The 22792-nt window shown below is 35.9% G+C and overlaps 1 protein-coding gene across 1 annotated transcript in view; it reads left to right on the top strand.

Moving 5' to 3' along the window:
* Positions 1 to 22792, top strand: part of Bx42 (Puff-specific protein Bx42) — an 88288-nt gene that overhangs the window by 43903 nt on the left and 21593 nt on the right. The window contains exon 8 of the mRNA XM_081726040.1: positions 22437 to 22553. Within this exon, the coding sequence (XP_081582166.1) occupies positions 22437 to 22553 (117 nt within the window). The remainder of the gene's footprint in view (positions 1 to 22436; positions 22554 to 22792) is intronic.

Raw genomic sequence — 22792 nt, 5'->3', positions numbered from 1 at the left:
GGTGCACCAATAACTACCAGTAGGCCTACATTTGAATTGAATTGAATTTTTTTAAATGCCTTTAGCACCTGTTGTGTGAATGAGGAAATGCCCTGGAAATCCTAAGTATCTGTTCTCGGTGAATCCTTTTGTTGAACGTTTAGAAAATTGACTTAAACTATCGATTTTGCAAAACTTCCCTTTGATTTAAGCCCAAATCGAAACATGACAGAGGAAAATTTCGGAAAGTGTTGCTATTTTCACTTCTAGCTTCTCACTTTAGGTAGTGTATATTTACAAGGGAGGGGGTGCACGTGCACCTTTGCACCTTTAAACATATTTCTATTTTATCTTATTTTTGTAAAAAAAAAAAAAAAAAAAAAAAAAAAAAAAAAAAAAAAAAATCTGCCAGAGAAAGAAAATTGTCAAAAAGTGCTACCCATTCAGAAGACTATTTTCTTTTCATGTGAATGTTTTGACTTCTCGTGGCAATGTGGTAATCTACAGTTTATTTTGTCTCATTTTCTCCCTTTGATTTTTAATGTTCAATTTATTGTTTAAATGCTTATAAGTTAACTTGCAAGAAAGTGTCATAGTCGAAGGTTGTACTACTTGTAGAACTGATATTAAAAAGTAAATAAAAGAATTATCATGGAAACAAATTTTCCATGTTGTATTCAGAAAACAAACATAGGGTTCTTGCGGTTCTAAATTGCGGTTCTGAAATTAATATATCGCAGGCATTTGTTGATATAGTAGCCAACATGTTGGTTCTCACCAGGTACATTCGTGAAGTGTCCCCTCGAGTCGAGATTCGTGTAAAATTGATTTAAATACAAAGTTCTCTGCTGTCTAATGTGTATTGTACTAAATTTAGCTGCCCATGCCGGTAATTGACATATTTATGGGCCTTCATATATCCGGAATTCTATCATACACTACCATAACGCTCGGACACAAAATTTATTTTAGTTTCTTTAGATGTTACTCACTGGACATGAATATGGGCATATGAAAAACAAATTGGATCAAGTACTGCTTCTGACACATGTTACCCATCCCGGCCGCCATCTTAGATCCGCCATATTAGATTTTACTTTTGGTTTTTCAAATGGAAATAGGTGTAAGTGTTACATCGGACATTTACGTTTACATTCACTGGTGTAATATATTTTACCGTAGCTTGTACCATTTGGAAGGTATTACATGTTCATTCCCTCCAGCCACTTTGCGAATAGACATTGCAGGTTAATATTAGTTACGCTTACGTTTTTGATGTTGACAAATCAAAACAATTTCTAACTGGTAAACTCCTTAAAACAATCTTATTACATTTCCATGAGTGATTGTTATTACTTCCATGTTATACTATAATAAGGAAGTATTGTATTACTGTCAAAATGCCTAATGTAGATCCAGATACGGCCAAATTTGGGTAAAGACCTACCATTTCCGTATTGACATCTGTGTGTCTGCATGTATATAATATTCAGAGAATATTTCATCAACGATAACACATAAAAGATTGCATATACACACGGGGCCCTGCACAACTTTCTATTTGGTTCAATATGAAGTGCTTGACATTTACAAGCTACGATAAAACTCAGTACACCAATGAAATTCCGAGAAAAGTTTACATTAATTTGATGTATCATTTGAACCTATTGCCATTTGAAAAACCGAAAGTTAAATCCAAGATGGCGGCCAAGGTGGGTAACATATGTCAGAGAAGGAGTACTTGATTCAATTTGTTCTGCATATGCCCATATTCATGTCCAGTGAAATCTAAAGAAACTAAAATCAACTTTGTGTCCGAGTGTTATAGTAGTGTATGATTGAATTCTGGATATATGAAGGCCCATAAATATGGAAATTACCGGTATGGGCCGCTTAAATTAGTACAATACACATTGGGCCACGGAGAACTTTGCATTTGAATCAATGTTACAGGAATCCCGAGGGGACACTTCGCGAATGTACCTTGTCAGTCTCCGTACAACTTGGAATCGCTTAACATTAGTTTTACGGGAAGAAAAAACGACATCATTTGGAACAACTTTCCAGTTTCGATCATCTGTATTTCCTCCTTATTTATTCGGTGTAAGGACCTCAAACTTATTTTGTTGGATCTTGCTTATCGAAAGGTTTTTAAAACTGCCTTACTGCCCCCAAAGTCTGAAATTTAGGGTGGGGTGGGGGCGGATGCCCTCCTGCTCCATTGACGCCCCTATCTAGCGGCTGTCATATGAAACTATCCCACGGCCTTTAACGTGGTTTCAGTTATACTTATTGCGGACTCTTGACTGCGAAAATATTACGTTTGGAAATAAAATTCATTTGCTGAGCAAACCTGAACCTTATTGAAAATGGACTTGGATCCATAGTGCTCTGAACGCCTCAAATATTACTTTTCTTCAATGAATTATTGACTTAAAAAACAACCAATTACATAGGCTTGCAGAAAATATTCTAAAGTTAGCACAACATGAAGTGTGCTTCAAACTATCATTACTTTTCGAAAATTTATTATTTTAAGATAATTTTATTAGCATGAGTGTTCTGAAATAGTAATCAAATTTTTGCAATTAAAATTCACACCCGCCTCCATGAAACGCTATCTTAGCCCCTAAGAGCATAATTAGGAAATTTTCAGAAGCAGTAACTCCGAAAGACTTGTTTTAAGCCTAAAGTAACCGCACAAGCGTATTTCTGGTAAAGTTGTAGCCTTAAAACACGTAACATGACTCCATTTGTATTTGAAATTTTGAATTCCAATCAAAGATGGCAGCCATGATGCTTGATAGCACTATCTGATGTGTCAGACCACTTAAAAGTTTCACCTTTCTTCCTCAATCCGTTCTCAACGCACAAAGGTGGTGAGGACTTTTGTTTCACCATGCATATTGATAGATTGTGTGAAATCTCCACAGTAGGTAGATTTTAAAATCTACCTAAAAAGCTAATTACAACCAAGAAAGTACTTATGAGAATCACTGGCAAGAGGGTGTAATAAAAAGGGGTTGGAATATGAAATAAGTTGAGAATTACTAATATATACTGAAATATTCTGTACCCAGCACAGTGTTATAAATCAGGATAAAATAAATGAAAAGGTCGGTTGCTAGTAAAGAGCAAAAAGTCCTAAGAAATAAGTTATTACATGATTTTGAAACATGTTAAAAATCGTGTTTTAAACTGTTAAAAATGTTTAAAACATGTGTTTTTTTCGTCTGTGTTTTAAATCATGTTTAAAACGTTTTGAACATCTTTTTTTATGTTTAAACACATGTTTTGTTCTTTTTTTTAAAAAAAAATAAAACTATTTTTCCAACTCCTGTCTGGTGCTTAAGTAATATAAAACAAAACCATGTACCAAATTGGTCGCCAGGTTAGAATTTTCGATCGCCAGATCGCCAATGATGACTGAATATTTCAGTTTGGCGATAGACATTTGCATAAATTATATCTTGCAAAAAAAAAAAAAAAAAAAAAAAAAAAAAAAAAAAAAAAAAAAAAAAAAAAACCTATATGATCTTGTTGCTGGATTCAGACTTGAGGTTTCGTGGCGTGCCTGTAATATATAGCAAATCAATATATAGAAGTCATTACATATGCCGGCATGAAAAGGTAAGAAATATGGCGTACACCCAAAATTATATTTCAGCCCCTTCACCTTCCGTCAAACAAAATATATTCGTAGTTCTTTTGTTGTTGTAAAGGCGAACCTGTCCTTTGCCCTGTCGCTTTGTAAAATATAGCGATCTTTATTCTTTGGACAATGGGCTATCTGCGCACCATATTTCGATTATATTCAGCCAGTAGTTACGGAGAAATAAAATAGAACATATAAGGCAAGCCGAGCCGAGCCTATCGCCGGCCGAGCTCGGCCATCACATGTAGTGATCTTTATTTCTTAGATGATTGGGTATTTTCGCATCAAGTTTGGTTTAAATTTAGCTGATAGTTACCGAGGAATAAAGTAGTACATACACACACACATAATTACAGTACATCTGGAGTAAAAGTACAACATCCGGTCAGCTTACGCCGGGAACTAAAAAGAAAAGTTCTAACACCAGGATCACAATTAGAACATACTATATGTAAGCGGAATCCACTTTCAACATCGCAATACTAATGGGGGGGGGGGGCTTGAGCCGGGTGATCCTCCCTGACTACGCCACTGTCAGACATGACCTACAGCTTAAGGGGATGTCTTCCCATCATCAGAGGCTTCAGAATCTTCATAAGATAACATGTAAAATTTAATTCATAAATATCTTAGAAAATACTGCATTTAGGAACTGGTAATTTTGTTGCCAAAGAGCAATACAATTCAGATGGCTGTCACAATTTTGCACCTAATTACTTAGATTAATTGTAATGCATTCTTCCGTATTGAGTTACTGCAGGTAAAGAGTCAAGAGACCACTTGCAAACCTCATGAATTACTATGGATGACATTCTTTGAAGAACAAATGCTGAGGAGGGATGTACTATGATAATTTGAAAAGTGAAACCCGTGTCTACCCCTCCAGTTTCATAATCATTTATGCCTTGAGCAGTCTCCCTTCCCACTCCAACTTCCTACTGATTTCCCACAACTTTACGACGCAGCTATCTGAATGTGCTTCTTCGGCGTAAGTTGGTATGATTCACGTGTCAACAAAATACTTCGTAGAACAAAGATAATGATCTTTGAAACCTCAGTACGGAATGTCTTTCCAATTGCTTTTCTACATCTTTTGTTGGTTGAAACGGATGGATTCTCCTTCGAAGCAGTAGCTTTAATTTCTTCCACTCACAAATGTACAACCAAAAAAAGTCTAAATGTTTCTTATATATTTGCCTATTTCTTTTGTTTTCTGGAAGGATCGATTTCTTTTCATTTTATAATATTTATCACAAAAACGCACACAGTACTATGTTTCTGTGGTTAGAACAGATTAATTGTGTGCAGGGATGGCAAAAATCAAGTTTTCGTTGTTTCTTTCTTTCTTTCTTTCTTTTTTTCTTTTTTTTTTTTTTTTTTTGAATAACTAGAGTTTGGTTTATCAAAACTCCATTATATATTTACCATATTCGCGTGTATCCGTGTGTGACAAAAAGTAAATAAATAAATAAAGTATTTCATGGATCATCACCAAATTTGGTAAAAATACAAAGAGTCAAGAATTAGGAAGTGAGTTTGTTATTAAAATAGTCTTCTCAAACCGAAAGTGGTTTAAATAAACCATTTCCGGTTTGATCATTGATCATCATAGATCGAAAAACGTAATACGTATTAAGATTCGGGTTTCTGTTTCGTAAGAACATATTTAATCTCTATTATTAACTCTCTACTAAAACCGGAAGTGGTTCATTCAACTATAATTTTTCGTTTCAATAAATATTGGTCTACATAGAACAAGAGCGGTAAAAGATAGATGAAAGCAGTATTCTCCAATCGAATAGCTCCCAAGTGTCTCAAAAGTGCAGTGGCGTAGTCAGGGGGGCTCACCCGCCTCAAGCTCTCCCCATTAGTGTTGTAATGTTGAAAGTGGATTCTGCTTACATGAAGTATGTTCCATTTGTAATGTTAGAACTTTTCTTTTTAGTTTCCTTAGTAAGCATAAGGGGGCTTGTAGTTTTACTCCAGATGTAATTAAGTATGTGTGTATGTAGTACTTTATTCCTCGGTAACTACCAGCTAAATTTAAACCAAATTAGATGCACAAGTACCCAATCATCTAAGGAATAAAGATCACTACATGTGATGACCGAGCTTGGTCGGCGATAGGCTCGGCTCAGCTTGCCTTGTATGTTCTATTTTATTTCTCCTTAACTACTGGCCAAATATAATCGAAATTTGGTGTGCAGATAGCCCATTATCCAAAGAATAAACATCTCTATACTTGGTGGCCGACTCGGCAAAGGACAGGCTCGGTTCGGCTCTGTTTGTATGTGGTACTTTATTTCTCGGTAACTATTGGTCAGATTTAAATCAAATTTGGTTTCCAAGTATCGCTTAAAGAATAAAGATCATTATATATTATGTCTGGGCTCGGTCGCCGACAGTCTCGACTCTACTTGTCTTGTACGTTGTATCTTCTTTTTCAGTAACTACTGGCCGAAATATTTTAAACAGGGACGCAAGTGGAATGCAGGACAAAAATATCCTTCTCTCCTCTTGCCTTATGTTTTCTTACTTGACAAAAGTTATATTATTTTGCTTGGTGAATTCTTTTCCTTCAACCTTCAGAAAATCATGCTTTTGCAAAGCTCTGCTTTCTTTTAAACCCCAAACAGAAACATGATGGGAAAAAATTTCGAAATGTGTTGCTATTTTCACTGCTCGCTTCTCATTTTAGATAGTGTATATTTACAACAAACGGGGGAAGTGCACCTTTGCAGTCCCTAAATCCGGCGGGGACTAGCTCCTATAGCCTTCCCTCAGATCCGCGCCTGTATACAAGGGCGCCGATTTCTCTGTAAAATGAGGGGGAGGGGCCTCATATAGATGCAGTAGGATTTTAAAACAAATTGCATTCAAATTATTCCAAATATTATATCTTCTTAATTACAATAAGGGGGCCCAGTGCTTTGGGGGGTCCCGGGTCACCTTGGTCCCCCAGGATCGGCGCCCATGCCTGTATATATATATATATATATATATATATATATATATATATATATATATATATATATATATATATGAAATGCTTGTGTGTGAACGCCCCCTTGATGAGTTTCTCGCTACGCAACTGCAAGAATACCTTTCATGTCCTCTATTGATCTTCAATTGAAACGGGAAGTCGTAGGAATGAACCACTTTTGGTTTCAATAGTCATATCCATAGAACAGGAATTGTAACAGTAAGAATCGGTTTTCTGCATTCTATTCAGCGTTCTAAAAATAGCTGCCATCTTCTGTCTTGGGCCTCTATTCAAACCGGAAGTGGTCGAAATTCAGAAACTTCTTGTTTTAACGTTGAGAGTTATAGAATAAATCTATAATAGATAACAAGAAGCTGTTTTTTGCAATCAGTTAAGCGTCCAAAAAATATACATTTCGTCTGTATTCTAATCTCTCTACTAAAATCGGAAGTGGTAGAAATCTACTACCTTTTGGGGTTTCAATATTAATTGTGAAAATAAAAATATTGCACTACAGAAACCTACTTTGTTTTATGAACTTTTTTTTTTTACTTTGTTGAGTAGCCCTAACGTGTATTTTCTTTTAAAAAATGAAATAAGTCAAACACGAGGTCATACGTAAACTAGTTTTACAACTGATTTACCAGTAGAGCACAAATTATTTACCACTCTGCTCATTCAGTACTGTCTAAGCTTGACTAAGTCATACGGAGTAGCGCGTCTGAACAAAGGATTATGAATTAGGGAAACTAATATATAACAGTGCCGTATACTGGTTTCATGGCTTGGGCTACCACTAACCTTTATGACACCTGTACATTATTATTGTTATTATTATTATTATTATTATTATTATTATTAATAATAATAATAATAATAATAATAATAATATAATAATAATAATAATAGCTCTTCTTCTTTGGAGTAATGAGCAGTTGCTAGTCGGGAGTAGTTTCTCTTTAGTAACGCCTATGCTCTTCCTGCTGGTCTAAAAACCTAGAGCCCGCTCCTTTGATGGACGTGGTCCCGGGACGATTTTTGGTGGAAAAGGTTGAAGGCATTATGATGGTTTAGATCCTACCTTAGACTGTTGGTCTGCATCTCCTGTAGCCTCAGTGCTACACCGGAAGGATGTCAGTGTAGCTCTGGGAACACTGCTTTCGAACAAACAAGCAAATAATAATAATAATAATAATAATAATAATAATAATAATAATAATAATAATAATAAAGAGGAAGAAGAAAAAGAAATGAAATGAAATTTTTCAGTTTTACCTCACACGATTATACTGGTTAGGCTAAAGGAGACGATGATGATGGTGAGAAATGAATGAAATGGTGGAATGAAGAAGTGGGAGGAAACGGGAGAACTCCGAGAAGACCCACGTACACGGTGTTTCTCCACCACAAAGTTCACTTGGCGTGAGCGAAAATCGAACTACAGACCCCATGCACTAGAAGTGAACGCTCTGCAACTGAACCACCGCGGCCTCTTATAAGAGAAAGAGTACAGATGAAGTGTAAAATCAAATTTTTGTGCTATATCAATCATTTCCATGTTGAACAAATACAGTTTTATTGAGAAAGTGTACAAATATATATAGAATTAGGATGTTTTGAGGGGGCCAGACCTGTTGGACCCCGTTAGTGTGTCACTGTGTGCCAGTTATAAAGAACGCTGAAATAGGCGATTAGCAACAAAGGAGCCCAGTCTACAAGAGCTAAGATGTCCGACGCAGTTCCCAAATACTCCCAAAATGCGTTGTCATTCTTGTATAACTTCATGTTACCTTCGCCCACGCCCAAAAGTGAATGCTGTATCACTGAGCCACGCGGTCCTTTGTCGTTGAACAGGATCGTGTGAAAATACATAATGGAGAACGCATAAATGCGATTGGTATTTTGTTCAAGAGTTCAAGTTAAAATATTCTTCACATCTAGTCGCGAAATACAAAGTGCATTTGCTCCAGAAGTGGTGAATGAACACATTATATGGTATTGGTTTGTAAACTTTCGTGCCAGTGAAAACATTGAAAACTAAACCCCGCGTCCACCGACTAACAACATGTTCTGATGACCTCCTTAGGATGACTGTGAAAGCAGATCTTCGGAAAAGTATTCCTAAAATTGTAAACGAATTTGATACAGATCATGACACTATTGTTTGAGGTTCCACACAATCAGCAAGTAGAAAAAGTTGGATTAATTGCTACATAAGTTACATCGGCTAACATCGCCGTTAAAACGTATGCCATTCTTTGAGTGTGTGGAATAACCAAGAAGTTTTCCTGCATTAGATTGTGAAAAATAGATCTGCAATTGTAAACAATCAGGACTTTAGACAACAATCGAAAACGGTCAGGACAGTAGTTGGATCGTGATCACTTCAGGAACATATTTTCCAATACCACCACCCACCTACAGAAGGTGCTGATATGATAATGTTTTATGGTGGAGGTGATAGATCATGTCTTTCTGTGTCGATGAGAAATTATCACTGCGGATTGTTCAACGGCAAGAAAGTGGAAAGAAACAGAACAATTCACGCACGCAAGGTTTGTTCACCACAAAAGCCCACTTGGAGCGAGCTTGGATTGAACTGAAGATCACACGAACCAGGGGCAAATGCTCCATCACTGAGCCACCGCAACCCCCTGTCATTGAACAAAATCGTGAAAGTGCATCACGAAAGGCGCTTCGGCTAATAAATATCGAGGATCTTATACCTTTTACCATTGGTTTCTCAGTCCTCCTAAGATAACGTAAATTTTACTTCATGAATATCTAATGAAATATGGTACTCAACAACTACAAATGCTCCAAATGTACACAGAAAAGCAATAGAAGCTGGATGATTGTTTCAATTTTACACTTAATTTTAGATCAAGAGTAACGAACATTTTTTGGTAACATTGAAGGTTGTCGGCTCCAATTGATCTTTGCGAACAGATGTGCTGCTCACAGGCAGGGATTTCCCTCCCCCCTCTCAAGACCTTTTCCAATTCATTCTGGTTCTGCCTCCAGCACTTTGTAGAGAATATTTTCAATGATCTTATCTGGAACCACTATGCCATTTCTAAAAGAACTGAAAATAATTTAAAATACTGCTGCTAGACCAACATTATCTTTTAAAAAAAATGAAGTATAAAATAAATGTAATTCGTGCTCTACTTCCACTAAACACCAACTGGCGCTTCTAGAAGTAATACAAATCTTTATTGAGATTTTAATTCTGCGGACCCAAATATTAGTTCTTGCCCTTCCTGGGAAACTTCCTAGTTACGGCGCTGTCATCTTCATAGCTATATACTGTTGGTAGCCATACACTCAGCAATTATATACAGCCTGCGGAAGAAAAATACACAAGTATGCAATGTACTTCATTATAGCAAAGGAGAAACTTTCTAATAAACACGAGTCGTAAAACAACTTTCTTCAAAGCAAAGATGGCACCTATACTGAGACGAACAATACTGTCTCGAGATGCGACTGAGATTCGATGTGTCGAGACGAGACAGAAATAAATTTATAATTCGAGACGATATCAACCCAGTCCAGGCCAAGAATACTATTGCAAGGAGTGCGTGTTCTGTATAAATCGATGTGTTTAGCAACCTTAGAAAATAATACAGAATTTCATTTTTCTAGAAACAACGGGCATAAAGTAAAATCTCGGAGATACCCTAGTATAATAATAGTGGCTATAAATTGGCTCCGTATCTGTTAAGATTCTACTATACTGTACATAGAGTAACACAAAAATTTTATTTTTTACATTTTTGCTTCATTCGGTGTAAAAATACTAAAACTGAAACCTAAATAATATAAAATTGTTTCATGGTTTACCCGAGAGAATTCTGAACTTCTGGGCTATTTTCCATCAGCCTAACCTCTGGATTCATTCCTGTTCAGCTGTTGTACAAAGTTGCAAGTTAATGATACATATTGATATGACATATTCGACAATCTCTGCTTAATAATTCCAGGAGATATTGCCACTTACGGAGTTAGCTACAAAATGTTTAGATGTGTTGTTCCTTTCGCGGGTTTCCGCAGAAAAGGAAAAAGCGTTCATATTTTATCGTTAGTATGTACACTCATGTCCAAAATTATTGTCGCATGTCTATAAATATGTTGTTTTAGGAATATAATTTGATAACGAAATTGCCCGGTACTTCTTATAATGTTTGTATGTGTATAATCGGCAAAGACATGTATGTGGCAAATTTCATGTCAAAAGAGCAGTAAATAATAATAATAAAACGAAAATAAAACTTTCTTCTCCATTTAGCAAGATTTTGTTTTATTCATTCTAATTTTCGTATTTATAATCCTTTCCCTATGAAATTTACCACAAATATACATTTCCCGATCATACAAATAGTATCAATATTAAAAGTGCCCTGAAAAATCTTTATCAAATTATATTCTTACAAGAAGACAGTTATAGATATGCGACAATCATTTTGGACATGAGTGTACGTATATACAAGTTCAAATGAGTTGGACGTGTTCTACCTTTTCTCGCACTGTCATTGAAAGACAAACTTCATATTATCTTTTTTTTTTTTTATCGTTGTAATGTACATATAAAAGAAGCTACATCTGAATTAGTAATATTGATCTATTTTCGGATTTAGCTGCAAAATATCGCCGTGGGACCTACTTAACGTAACATAAGTTAGTAACGTAACATAAGTCATATATAAGATCCCACGGTGCGAGCTGGGATTGAACCAGGGACCCCAAGCAACGGAGGTGAACGCTCTACCACTGAGCCACCGCGCTCCCATTGTTTATATGTAATATGATGGAAACTAGTTATAGTTGCTTCAAAGGGATAATAGCAATATGCAGAAATATTTGAGTATCATTATAACCGATAACTAAAAAAGTAAATAATAATGGAGATTGTAAATAACTGTCTTCCTAATTAGCGGTACTAACAGACAATTCACAGTAACCAGTATCGCTATGACCGAATTCAATTTTAATTAATCTAAGAAAATTTTTCTATAAGACCAAATTATCTATGTTTTATTTAAAAAAAAATTGATTCCAACCGAAATAAATTCTAAAATTGGAATGACGACGTCTATCTACCTCAATAAAATAAATTAATTTTATAATAGTCTGCTCAGTACAAATCGAGTATTTAAAACACACACATACATACATACACCGGACATATGTTAAAGAAGATAGGCTTGTCATCATATTATTCATATATATATATATATAATTAAGATAACTTTTTAAGCATTAAATAACACAATTTATCAAAACAAATTATATTTTCCAATAGTATATCCAAAACAAATAATAAATATATATAAAAAAACAGACACACCTAGTCACCAGACTTTATATTCATAGATATAGGACAACCAGCATAATGTAATACATAAATATTTATAATTAAAAGTTAGTACCAATTAAAACAAAATAGATTCAAAAATTAATTAAATGATTATAAAAATGGCTAGTCAAAACAGAAAATAAGTCGACTCTTACTAGCCAAACACTGACATTTACAAGACTTCTTACGAGTTTGTTTCATATTGAATTATCTGCACATATTAATACTGAATATACAAATGCAGTTAAGTTTACATTTATTTAGTATTAAACAATACATAATCTACAAATAATCAAGTATAAAACTTACTATTACTTAAAATTATATACATTCAGGAATTAAAAGAGTACTTGTTAAATACAGTAATTTAGTATTAGAGACTTACTATATAATAACATTTGAGTTGTTTTTGTTATGTTTTATCAGCGATTTACATTTAACATGAAATAAATAAGTACATAAACTCTTCAAGCATATTGCTCAAATAAAAAAAAAGTTTCTCATTCAAAGGTAGAAAAAGGGTAAGTAAAAAATTACAATTTTAATATTAGTATTTCACAGTTTTACTTCAGAATAACAAAATATGTAACTTTTACAAGCAACAATTACCCTAGCCAGTGGTGTCCCCCTTTTGTTCATGACGCACCCCCCCCCCCCCAATTGTCTACCCGTAGGTGTTCTTCCATGAAAAAAAAATCTTTTCGATTAATTTTTACACTCCCTCAAACATATTTATACAGATTTTTTTAACCCCCCCAAATATTTCAATGACGCACTTTGCGTCATAGCCACCCCCCCTTGTGGGCATCTCTGCCCTAGCAAAATATTGACCCTCAGTTTTCCCTTACACCATGACTACGTTTGACTGAAAATAAACGGCTACCTTCATTTTCAGCACTTGAGCAATATGCTTAAACAACTAGTACTCACAATCAACTGACGGTGACTGCTTATTCTTTATAATATTTAACTAGTATTTGTATTAGTATTTGTACACTAACTTTTCAAATATGCTACAAACATAATGCGGTTTAAAAAAAAAATGTTTGTTCTGCCGAAACCATCGAATGGAATGCACTGAATAGCAGCAACCTTCACAACCATAATGCTGCTTGTCGCAACGCAAGCATCATTGTGGTCGTGAAGGCTGTCGTTATTTAGCGCCACTTATTTTATTGCATCCTATTGAATGGTTTCGGTACAGGATGCTTAGTCTTTTTTTTTTTTTTTAAGTCATATAAGAAAAGCTTTCTGTTACAAACTTACAAAGACCCTCCATTAAAATCAGTGGAATTCCTAGGCGATACAGCATTGTTATTGACGGGACTGCAACTTTGTCTTTCAAATGATGATGAGATCGAAAGAGGAGATGGAAATGCAGATGACGTTTCGGTTGAGTTAGACGATGAGCATGAAGTGTTCATATTGTTCAATGCGGAATTTCCAAAAGCCTCAGCTGCAATGCTCCGAACAATATCTGCGTTACTGTGAAGTAGCATGACACCATCAACGTGTTCTGCTTTCAGCTTATAACGCAAAGGATTCAAAATATAACGCAGAACAGAAAACAAGCGCTCAACACTTACTTGCGTAGCTGGAATAGACAGTACTGTCATGGCTAGCTCATATAGTTCGGGCTGAAGGTAGCGTTGTCTTTCCCAGTATTGCAGAACATCATTTTTAGTTTTTATTTGCTTGGTGGTTCTGAAATAATTTTCAAGAAGTGGTCTTATGTTTCTTTTCGGACCCTCTCTTGTTGATTGAATTCTCTTTGCGTTTCCTCGTTCTAAGAGCTCTTGTAGCTCTAAATCTTCGTCCTCTGAATCTGATACAATCTGACTTGGATCTTCGGCACTATCATCGATATTTTCTTCAAGATTTGGTGTATGCAACTTTTCTAACCTTGTCCAAATATGTAAAAGATACATTATAGCATTTTCAGCTTCTACATCATTCAGAAAAGAAAAGTACCTCGGATCCATGAACAAGGCAGCATTGAAACCAGGATATTCAAAAAGTGGAGCTAGACGTTCATTTTCATGACCACTTTTGTATGTCTGACTACGCTTTCTTTTCTCCATAAAGGACTTTAAGTTTCTGGCGAGAACATTTTCTGTATGGTCTACCAGATGTTGAAGCCTTAATTTGCATTTGATCCACAGAGCGTAGAAATCACCAAGCAAAAGAGTTTCTTTTTGGAGGGAAATCATTGTACTTCTGATAGGTTCCAATGCTGCAAGATTTCTTAATATAAAGAAAGGGGCGAGGGAGTGATTCATCACTCATTTATGACCGATTTTAATTACAAGAACAGCAGATTACGGAAAAAGTGAAAGAAAATATATATAATACTGCATCAAACCGAATGAGATTTATATAAGTTATTGTGAAACTATAAATAATCGGGGAGAGGGTAACGTAAAACCACTAAGCTATTTTTTTACTGATTTCGGCTCCATGTAGAGTGAATGATTAGGAAGCCTTAAGGAAAATATACGGCATATTACACTAAAATCGAACAGTTATAACCGGGGAAGGCGACTAAACGCCTTACCCCACACACAAAAAAAATATCTATGGCATTCCCCACTTCCTAAAAAAAAATAAAATAAAATAAAATGGGCAAAGATAGGCTCGGAGGCCGGCATGACGTCATGCAACCCCCCTTCCTTTTCAGAAAAAAAATGAAATGAAATCTTTGAGTTTTACGTCCCACGGTTATGCCGGTTAGGCTAAAGGAGACGGTGATGATGAGTAATGAATGAAATGGTGGAATGAAGAAAGTGGGAGGAAACGGGAGCATCCCGAGAAACCCCCCACACGCGGTGTTTGTGCACTACAAGGTTCACTTGGCGGGGGCTGGGATCGAACCCGGGACCCCAAGCACCTGGGGTGAACGCTCTACCACTGAGCCACCGCGGCCCCCCTTCCTTTTCAGATCCACTACCCATACACTGAGAAAAATTCGTTCTCCGGACAGCGGTATATTGTACAAATATACGGAATCCACTTGCTTACTACAGAAATCAGTAGGGAACAAACGTTATCCGTATGCTACATAGGCCCTGCCCTTAGATGTTACATCATGTCGTTGCACGATGTGGGATATCTAATAGTCTTCCTTATAATATACATATATGTATGTTACCTTCGTCAACTATATGTTATATACGTCCATTTGCATGTGAGATCCTGATAGCCTATATTATTTCATACGGAAAGTACGTACAGATGGAATTGGAATACTTATGCAGAAAGTATTATAAAACATGCGTTTTCAGTTATACGTTTGCTGTACGTTAAGTCCAAAAACTACAGGATAATACAAATGTAACATACAATTTTACGTATCACTCATTTTTTCTCGCTGTAGTTGTAACGGAAATTATCGAGAAAAATGTTTTTTAAGTTCAGGGGGAAGAGGGTTGAATTCACCGCTCATTCTTGAGTGATTTTAATTCCAAGCACTGGGGATTATGGAAAGAGTGAAAAAAAAAAAAACACATTATATTGTATCGAATAAATTATAGAAAATTTACCATTGAACTCTAAAAGAAATGCACGGGGGCTAGGAGGGTAAACCCACTAATTTATTTCTTATTGCTTTTAACTCAGAGCAGAGGGAATACAAATCGGGAAGCCTCGAATAAAAGTACGCCAAATTACCCCAAAATCGAATACTTTCTAACGAAAATTATCGTTGACCATACATACATTTTTTAAAAAAATTATGGAGAAAGGTGAACTTAAACTTTTATTCTTGGCAGATTTTAACCTGAAATTGAGGGATATACAAGATGTCATAAAGAAAATATAGTATATACCAACTTTTGTCATAAAAATATTTTACATAGTTTAAATTGAAATATTGTTTTCCATGTACATGTTTAAACTTGCAACATGGGATTGAATTTACTCCCCCTTCCCCCCGCAGTATACTTTATGAATTTTAACTCTAAACAATAGCATTATTGCTGCAAGTGAAAGGAAGACACATAGCACGTAACCAGATTCCGCTAGTCTACCGTAGTCTTAACTTAGGAAGTTTTCCCATTGTCTCAAGATGCTGGGTAACACTTTAGCTCCTACTGAGAATTGAAACCAGGAGCTACGTGGGGTCTACTGAATTCAGATTCCCCGCCCTCACTAAACTTCGTAGGTTGACGAATGTTTGTGAACTTTCTTAACACAAGTATATTTGTTTCATATCGAAATGAATGATATGGCCTAAAAATTGTATTTTATATCTCTAGCACTATCATTTTTTCTGAGAAATAGGAGGCACTAATTGACAATTACTTAGTCTTTTCAGATGTTGAATAACACAGGTTAAATACTACAATATACGTATAAGACCCCCCAAAAATCTTTGGATCCAGAAAATAATAATAATAATAATAATAATAATTGGACGCGTGCCTGGTGTGCTCTAAACATTCATTTAATTATGTAACAATATTTCAAATACAGCCTCTAAGGCCAATTTACAACAGAATATTTTAACATCAATAGTGGAAAAAGGAAAGAAGAAAATCAGGCAGGATTTATGCTTAAAGATAACATCCCGACATTCACCTTGTGGAACCGCGAAAAAACTGGTGTAACTAGTCAGGGTAGCAAGCCACAAGCTTTGCACCCAGGATCTCCCTTTTGCGAAGGAAGAACGCTAACCACTAGCCTACGCTCGTTATAAATAATAATAATAATAATAATAATAATAATAATAATAATAATAATAATAATAATAATATCTTTACTCAATATAGTGAACCAATTGGGGATCTGCCGGGATTAAGAATCAGCAAACTCCGCTGAAATACCCCGTGGCCATGCATCACACAATTTTCTAGCTATTTTGTGGGTTGTATAGAACTGTAAAGTTTTGTTTTAGTAATAATAATAATAATATGATTTTCACAGGCTTGCGCCCCCATTCATGGAGCAGGTTTCACATCAAATAATCCTACTCTTGTGGACAGCGAAGAGCGCTATGAAAACAAAGCAAGAGGAAGAATGAAAGACATTGTCTATTTTTTCCTCCCCTTTGCCACTTTTGGCTCACTCTATGCTTCCCCCTGACCCTGCTGCCCCTTCCACGGTTCCACCTGCCTTGTGACTGACTTTCCCCTGTGATATTCACAGAAATCGATCAAGTTCCTTTTTCTCCTTACTGCTTTAGATTTGCAATAACAACATATGAAAGTGAAATTTCTTTCTGCTTCACCACCTGAAGAACGAAGTTCAATGTGACCCTCTGAAGAACAATACAATTGAAACCATGGCCAAGGAACTCTCCAAAGATCTGATAAGATCTGTAACTGATGAACACAATACCTTTACCAAACCTATCTGATCAACTGTGTTACTCATGTGGCAAATAGTCTTTGTAACGAAATAGCTTCTGTTCCGCACATTTTCGTTCCATTAGATACCCGCATAGGAAAGAATCTCATTCTGGTGGTACGAAAGCTGGATTTTTTGCCCAGAGGAGTTATAAAGCATACCAGAAACAGATTTGTTCCTTCAATTAGTTACGGTACAATAACGTTACATGCTCGAATAACGTTACGGTGTCGTAACCAAAATTGGTGGTATACCTTGTACCTACCTACATTAAATAACCAATAATTTTGTTACAGAGAGCTATTTTCGTTACGTTACAGTTACGTTAAGTTATCCACCCCTGCTTTTTTTCCTCCTAAAGACTTCTTTCGCCATTCCTGTCCTTGCTTTTATTTCACGTTCACACTTCATATCACTAAAATTTGTACCCAGATATCAAAAACTAATCACCTGTTCTATTTTCTCTCCTCCTGTATTTGGTACCGAGGCCATGGCCTTTGTCTTTCTAACATTTATTTCCATCCCATATTCTTCAAAGTCCTTCCTCATGTTTTGGAACATCTTATTGATTTTCTTTTCAGATGCCGCAAGGAGTGGCATATTTCATCCTAAAATCCTATACACCTAATCATTCTACTTCCTACTGAAGTACCTTCTTCATTACGTAGGCTGTTTTCGCACTATCTCTTCTAGATACATATTAAATAATGTAGCCGAGAGACAGCATCCCTGTTGAACCCCCATTCCAATTGCACTCTCCCCTCTGTCATTTGCTTCCCTTATTCTAACACTTACTTGTTGGTTCATATATAAGTTTCTCACAAGTCTTTTATTTTTCCATTCCAAGCCAACCTTCTTTACAACTCCTAACAACAGCTCCCGATTCAAGCGGTCAAAAACCTTTTCTAGATCAATAAATACAATATAGCTGTCTTTCACTTTTTCTATATCTTTCGCTGACTACCTTTCAAAATTCAGTTGCATCTGTTGTGCCCTTACCTCTCCTGAACCCGAACTGTTCCTCCTCAAGTTTTCATTTGTTCTTCCGTACAACTTCTATTCAATATTCGAAGCAAAAATTTTCTGCATGCGATATGAAACTAATAGTTCTATAACCCTCACATCTCTCTCTGGGTTCGATTTCGTAGCTATCAGTACCATGCTCGTCTTTGGGAAATCTCTTGACCACTTTCCTGTTTCATATAGTTCATTGGAGAGTCGGAACAATTCTTTCTTGCCCTTCTTTCCCATACTCTTAAGGGTCTTCGCTACAGCAAAATTAAACTACCGCTAATTTTAAAGTTTTTCTGTAATATCTTCAAAACAAATAAAAATATTCGAAACGCAAAAATGCAGTGAACTAGACAATATTATTTTGCATGTGATACCTTTACCACAATTCATCTATCTGCTTTTGATATGCTGCTATTTAGAGAATCCGAAAAAAAATGCTAAATCTATCTACAGTTGCAAAATCGAAAGCAGATAGATGAGTTGTGATAACGTATCACATGCAAAATATGTCTAGTTCACTACGTTTCTGTTTTTCGAATATTTTTATTTGTTTTGAAGATATTACAGAAAAACTAAAATTAGCGGTAGTTTAATTTCGCTATAGTGAAGACCCTTAATGAATTCAATTGGTATATTATCTATCCCGGCAGCCTTTCTATTTCTAATCTCGTATATAGCTTTTTCAAAACTCATCCCAAATACTAAACCCTTTATCATCCTTTCGTACTTGATTTGCTACTTCAATATCCAAGCCACACGGTCTATCTCTACTCTCATAGAAGTCCTCAAACCCATTTTTCCATCTTCCTAAGACTTCACTTTTCTCACCGAGTACCTTCCCATTTTTATTTTCTACTGCCATCGTAATACCCTCTTGTTTCCTCCGAAGTTCCATAAATTTCACCTCCTTGTACATTTCCTCATATTTCACAACTTCTGCTAATTCTATGTCCTCATGTTTACGTTTGCAAAATTCTTCTCTTGCTCTGTCTGTTTTCCTTCGTAACTAGTTGTTTAATTCGTGTACATCTTTCGGCCCTCTTTATCAACCTGATTCCACGCCGTCCTTTCCCTTATTTTCTGCAACATCTGTTTTATCCGTTTTGTGTTCGCGGTCTACTACTACTTCTGCAGCCTGTTGTATGCAAAGTTCAATATGCTCCCACCATCTGTTATTACCTGCACCTATCCTTTCCTCGTTTGAGCATTTTTCTTCGACTTTTTCAACGAAAAGATGTCTTACTTAATTGTTTTTCTACATCTTGTTGCCTATATTTTTCAGTTGAATATCCACTTCGGTCAGCACAAGATTATGATCAGAGAAAATGTCGACCTCAGGAAGAGTCTTCGCGTCCCTCAAGCTATTCCGATACCTGTCCTGAATCATAACATAGTCTTCCTGATATCTTCCGCCATGTATTGAGGATTTCCAGCGAGCAGTTAATATTTTTTTTATATACAAATATTTGAAAATAAGTATCCTAAAACAAAATAAGTATCCTAAAAGAAATCGTGATCATTAGGGTCTTTGTTGTGAAGAAACAAGATTCATTTCTAACTTGTTTGAGTTTAACGTGTAATTTTACGAGCATATATTACTTGTGGCTCCACGGTTCAACGTAGAATTCAAACCACATTCTGTCTTCCGGGAAGCGAACCCTCGATCTCTTACTAAAGACGAAAAAGCGTGTCACTAAGTAACTCATAATATATTGAATATACAATGTTTCCAAATGTTGATTACTATTGATTTTTCGGGTGAAAAGCTATAACATTCAGAAACAAGGATGATGCTTGAAGCTAACCGTCTTTTCCGCTACATGAATGAATATACACAACATGAAGGAATGTATTACTATAAACGTAATTATATAAAATTTTACAGGGTGTCTATCGGTCACGAAAGTCACAAATGTCACTAAAAAGTCACGAAATCAGAAAACGGTCATGAAAGTCAAGAAAAAGTCACGAAATAGCTTTTGGTTCACGATTTTTATAGCTGTACAAATGTAAGTACATATTGGAAAATCTTGTTCAATAAAACGTCAAAATTCACCGCCAAAATTGCCTATGGTCGACTTTAGACGCTACCAAGTCGCAAGCAAAGCACGTTTCTATCGCATGAATGAAAATTCGGCCTAATTCGCACCCAAATTCTGAAATTCGCTCTTGAGAATGCTACGAAATTTTGTGATTTAGTAAAGAAAAGGTCACGAAAAAGTCACGAAATTTCATTTTGGAATTTTAGTAGACACCCTGTTTTATTTTCGGTGTCTATAAAGAGGCGATGATTAATTCACTGAGTAAACCTGTTTGTAAGAAATAAGTATTTCTTCAATGGGATATATAAACAGTTTTTGGTTCCCGTAATGAATGTTCTGAGTTTAATGAGTTCAGCCGTTTTGCAGGGAGAATGTCCTCCAGTTCACTAGACATTAAAGTGTGTATTCGTTATTTACACAAATATGTATATACATAAATAAACATACAACACACACACTAGCACACGATACATACAGCAAAAGTGATCACATATACAAATATAATTTACAGGGTTGTATATGAAGGTAATACTCGAATGCACTTGAATATAAACAAGTAAACTGAATCTAAAAATCACTTTCATGCACAAAGAAACGAAAGACTAAAACAGCTTCTTTCCTTCCGAAAACACGTGTTTACTAGCGGCAAGATTGGAATGTTAAGGTCTGTTGTCAGGGAAACCCTCCACCCACTATTGCTAAACGGGCGTTTATGATTCGACCCTCGCTGAATGACCTCAATAATTATGTGACGTAGATTCCCTTCTTCAAAACAAATCTGCACGTGTTTTTGAGCTGTCAATTTGTTTCTAGTTTTGAAAGCACTTTACAAACTCCACTTATCCCCTGCAACATGTCGTTTGTACAGCTTTCGATTGTTCACCTTTCTCTCCCTGATATGTAAGGGACGAAGCATATGAACTCAAACCTTATGTTTCATTACCAAATGTAAACATGTGCAGTTATGCTGTTTGCGGTAAAAGTTGTACCACCATTGTTATTATTTCTTTGAGACGGTGGGTTGTCACGTCCCACCAAGGAACGCATTTTTCCAACTATATTGAGAATACGCCCGGGCCTCCAATATCTGCTATGTCCAATATATGAGAGTCTAGCAACAGTAGGGTGCCCGTTTTGTTTCGATTCATCACAAAGTTGGTCTCTTTCTTTGACTCAGGAAACCTGTTGTCATTCAGTGTTTAATTATTAGGATCACCGAAGCGGGACTAATATTGTAGTGTTGGTACATACGTATGACCGTTACTCCATACGATAACTATTGAACGGAAACGAACTTGTAAATTCTTTTTTCGCATTAGATAGCTAGAGCAGTTTTCTCGACCAAGTTTGTTCATAGAATCCATCCGTTAACATCGTAACGAGTAACGACGACTTACGTCCGTCCGTTCGTCTAGAGGATAACTTTGAACGAAAGCATTTTTTTATACAGTATATAACTGGAGCAATCATCTTAAGCCGATTTCGTTAACGGAGTTAGTCTAACATCTTAACGGTGGCGTATATATGTCAGTTACTCCACAGGAGAGCTTGAACGAAAGCAAATTTTTGAGTTCTATATTTTACAGAGCTAGTAAGTAAAAGTTATACGTCACGCCGTTAGATGGCAGCAAACCTGCAGCTGGTGGCATGTACCGGACGAAATGTAAAATTGTAGTGCGTGATCTTTTTTACAGTTTACCACAATTTGTTAACCGATGTCGGAAAGGGTATAAATGTCATCCTCCCAAGTGACGTAATTTTCGGCGACCACTGTCCACTCTTCCTGCAAGGCAGTACAGGATTTTCGAACGACTTGCAGTAATATCTCTCAGGCGTGTTAACGCGTGCTGATTTTTTTTTTTTTTTTTTTTTGGATTGAATTTATTGCCAGTTTATAGCAATTGAATTTATTGCCATAAACCTGAAACGACCTGAAATACTTGAAGACAAAAATACTAATATTCAATTGATCCATATGTCGAGCAGTAGCAGATTTTGAGTAATTATGGAACGAGGCTAGTAATCCCCGTCAAATAGTAATATGTGAGTTTTCTTTTTCAGGGTTATACCATTCCTTTGGATAAACGATTAGCAGCTGATGGAAGAGGCCTTCAACAAGTGCATATTAATGAAAACTTCGCAAAGCTTGCAGAAGCATTGTATATAGCTGACAGAAAGGTAAGAAGTATGGCTGTCCTATTGATCTGGCGAATTTATTCGATCCGAAAACTGGTTCAGTTGATGAGGATTAAGTATTTAATGTGTATGCATTTAAATTGAAATGCAGATTATAAAGAAATTGCGCTAGAACTTTTTCATAGATAATTAAAACTGATACTCATCTCTTCATGTGACTGTACAAAACTATTCCTGATGCTTCAACTCATTTACGACCTTCTTTCATAGAAGGAATGTGT

Source organism: Thermobia domestica, chromosome 9 (assembly GCF_964235325.1).
Source record: "Thermobia domestica chromosome 9, izTheDome1.hap1.1, whole genome shotgun sequence".
In the NCBI taxonomy this organism is placed as follows: Eukaryota; Metazoa; Arthropoda; class Insecta; order Zygentoma; family Lepismatidae; genus Thermobia; species Thermobia domestica.
The sequence above is the reverse complement of the archived record's forward strand: the minus strand, read 5'-3'. Positions and strand labels throughout refer to the sequence as shown.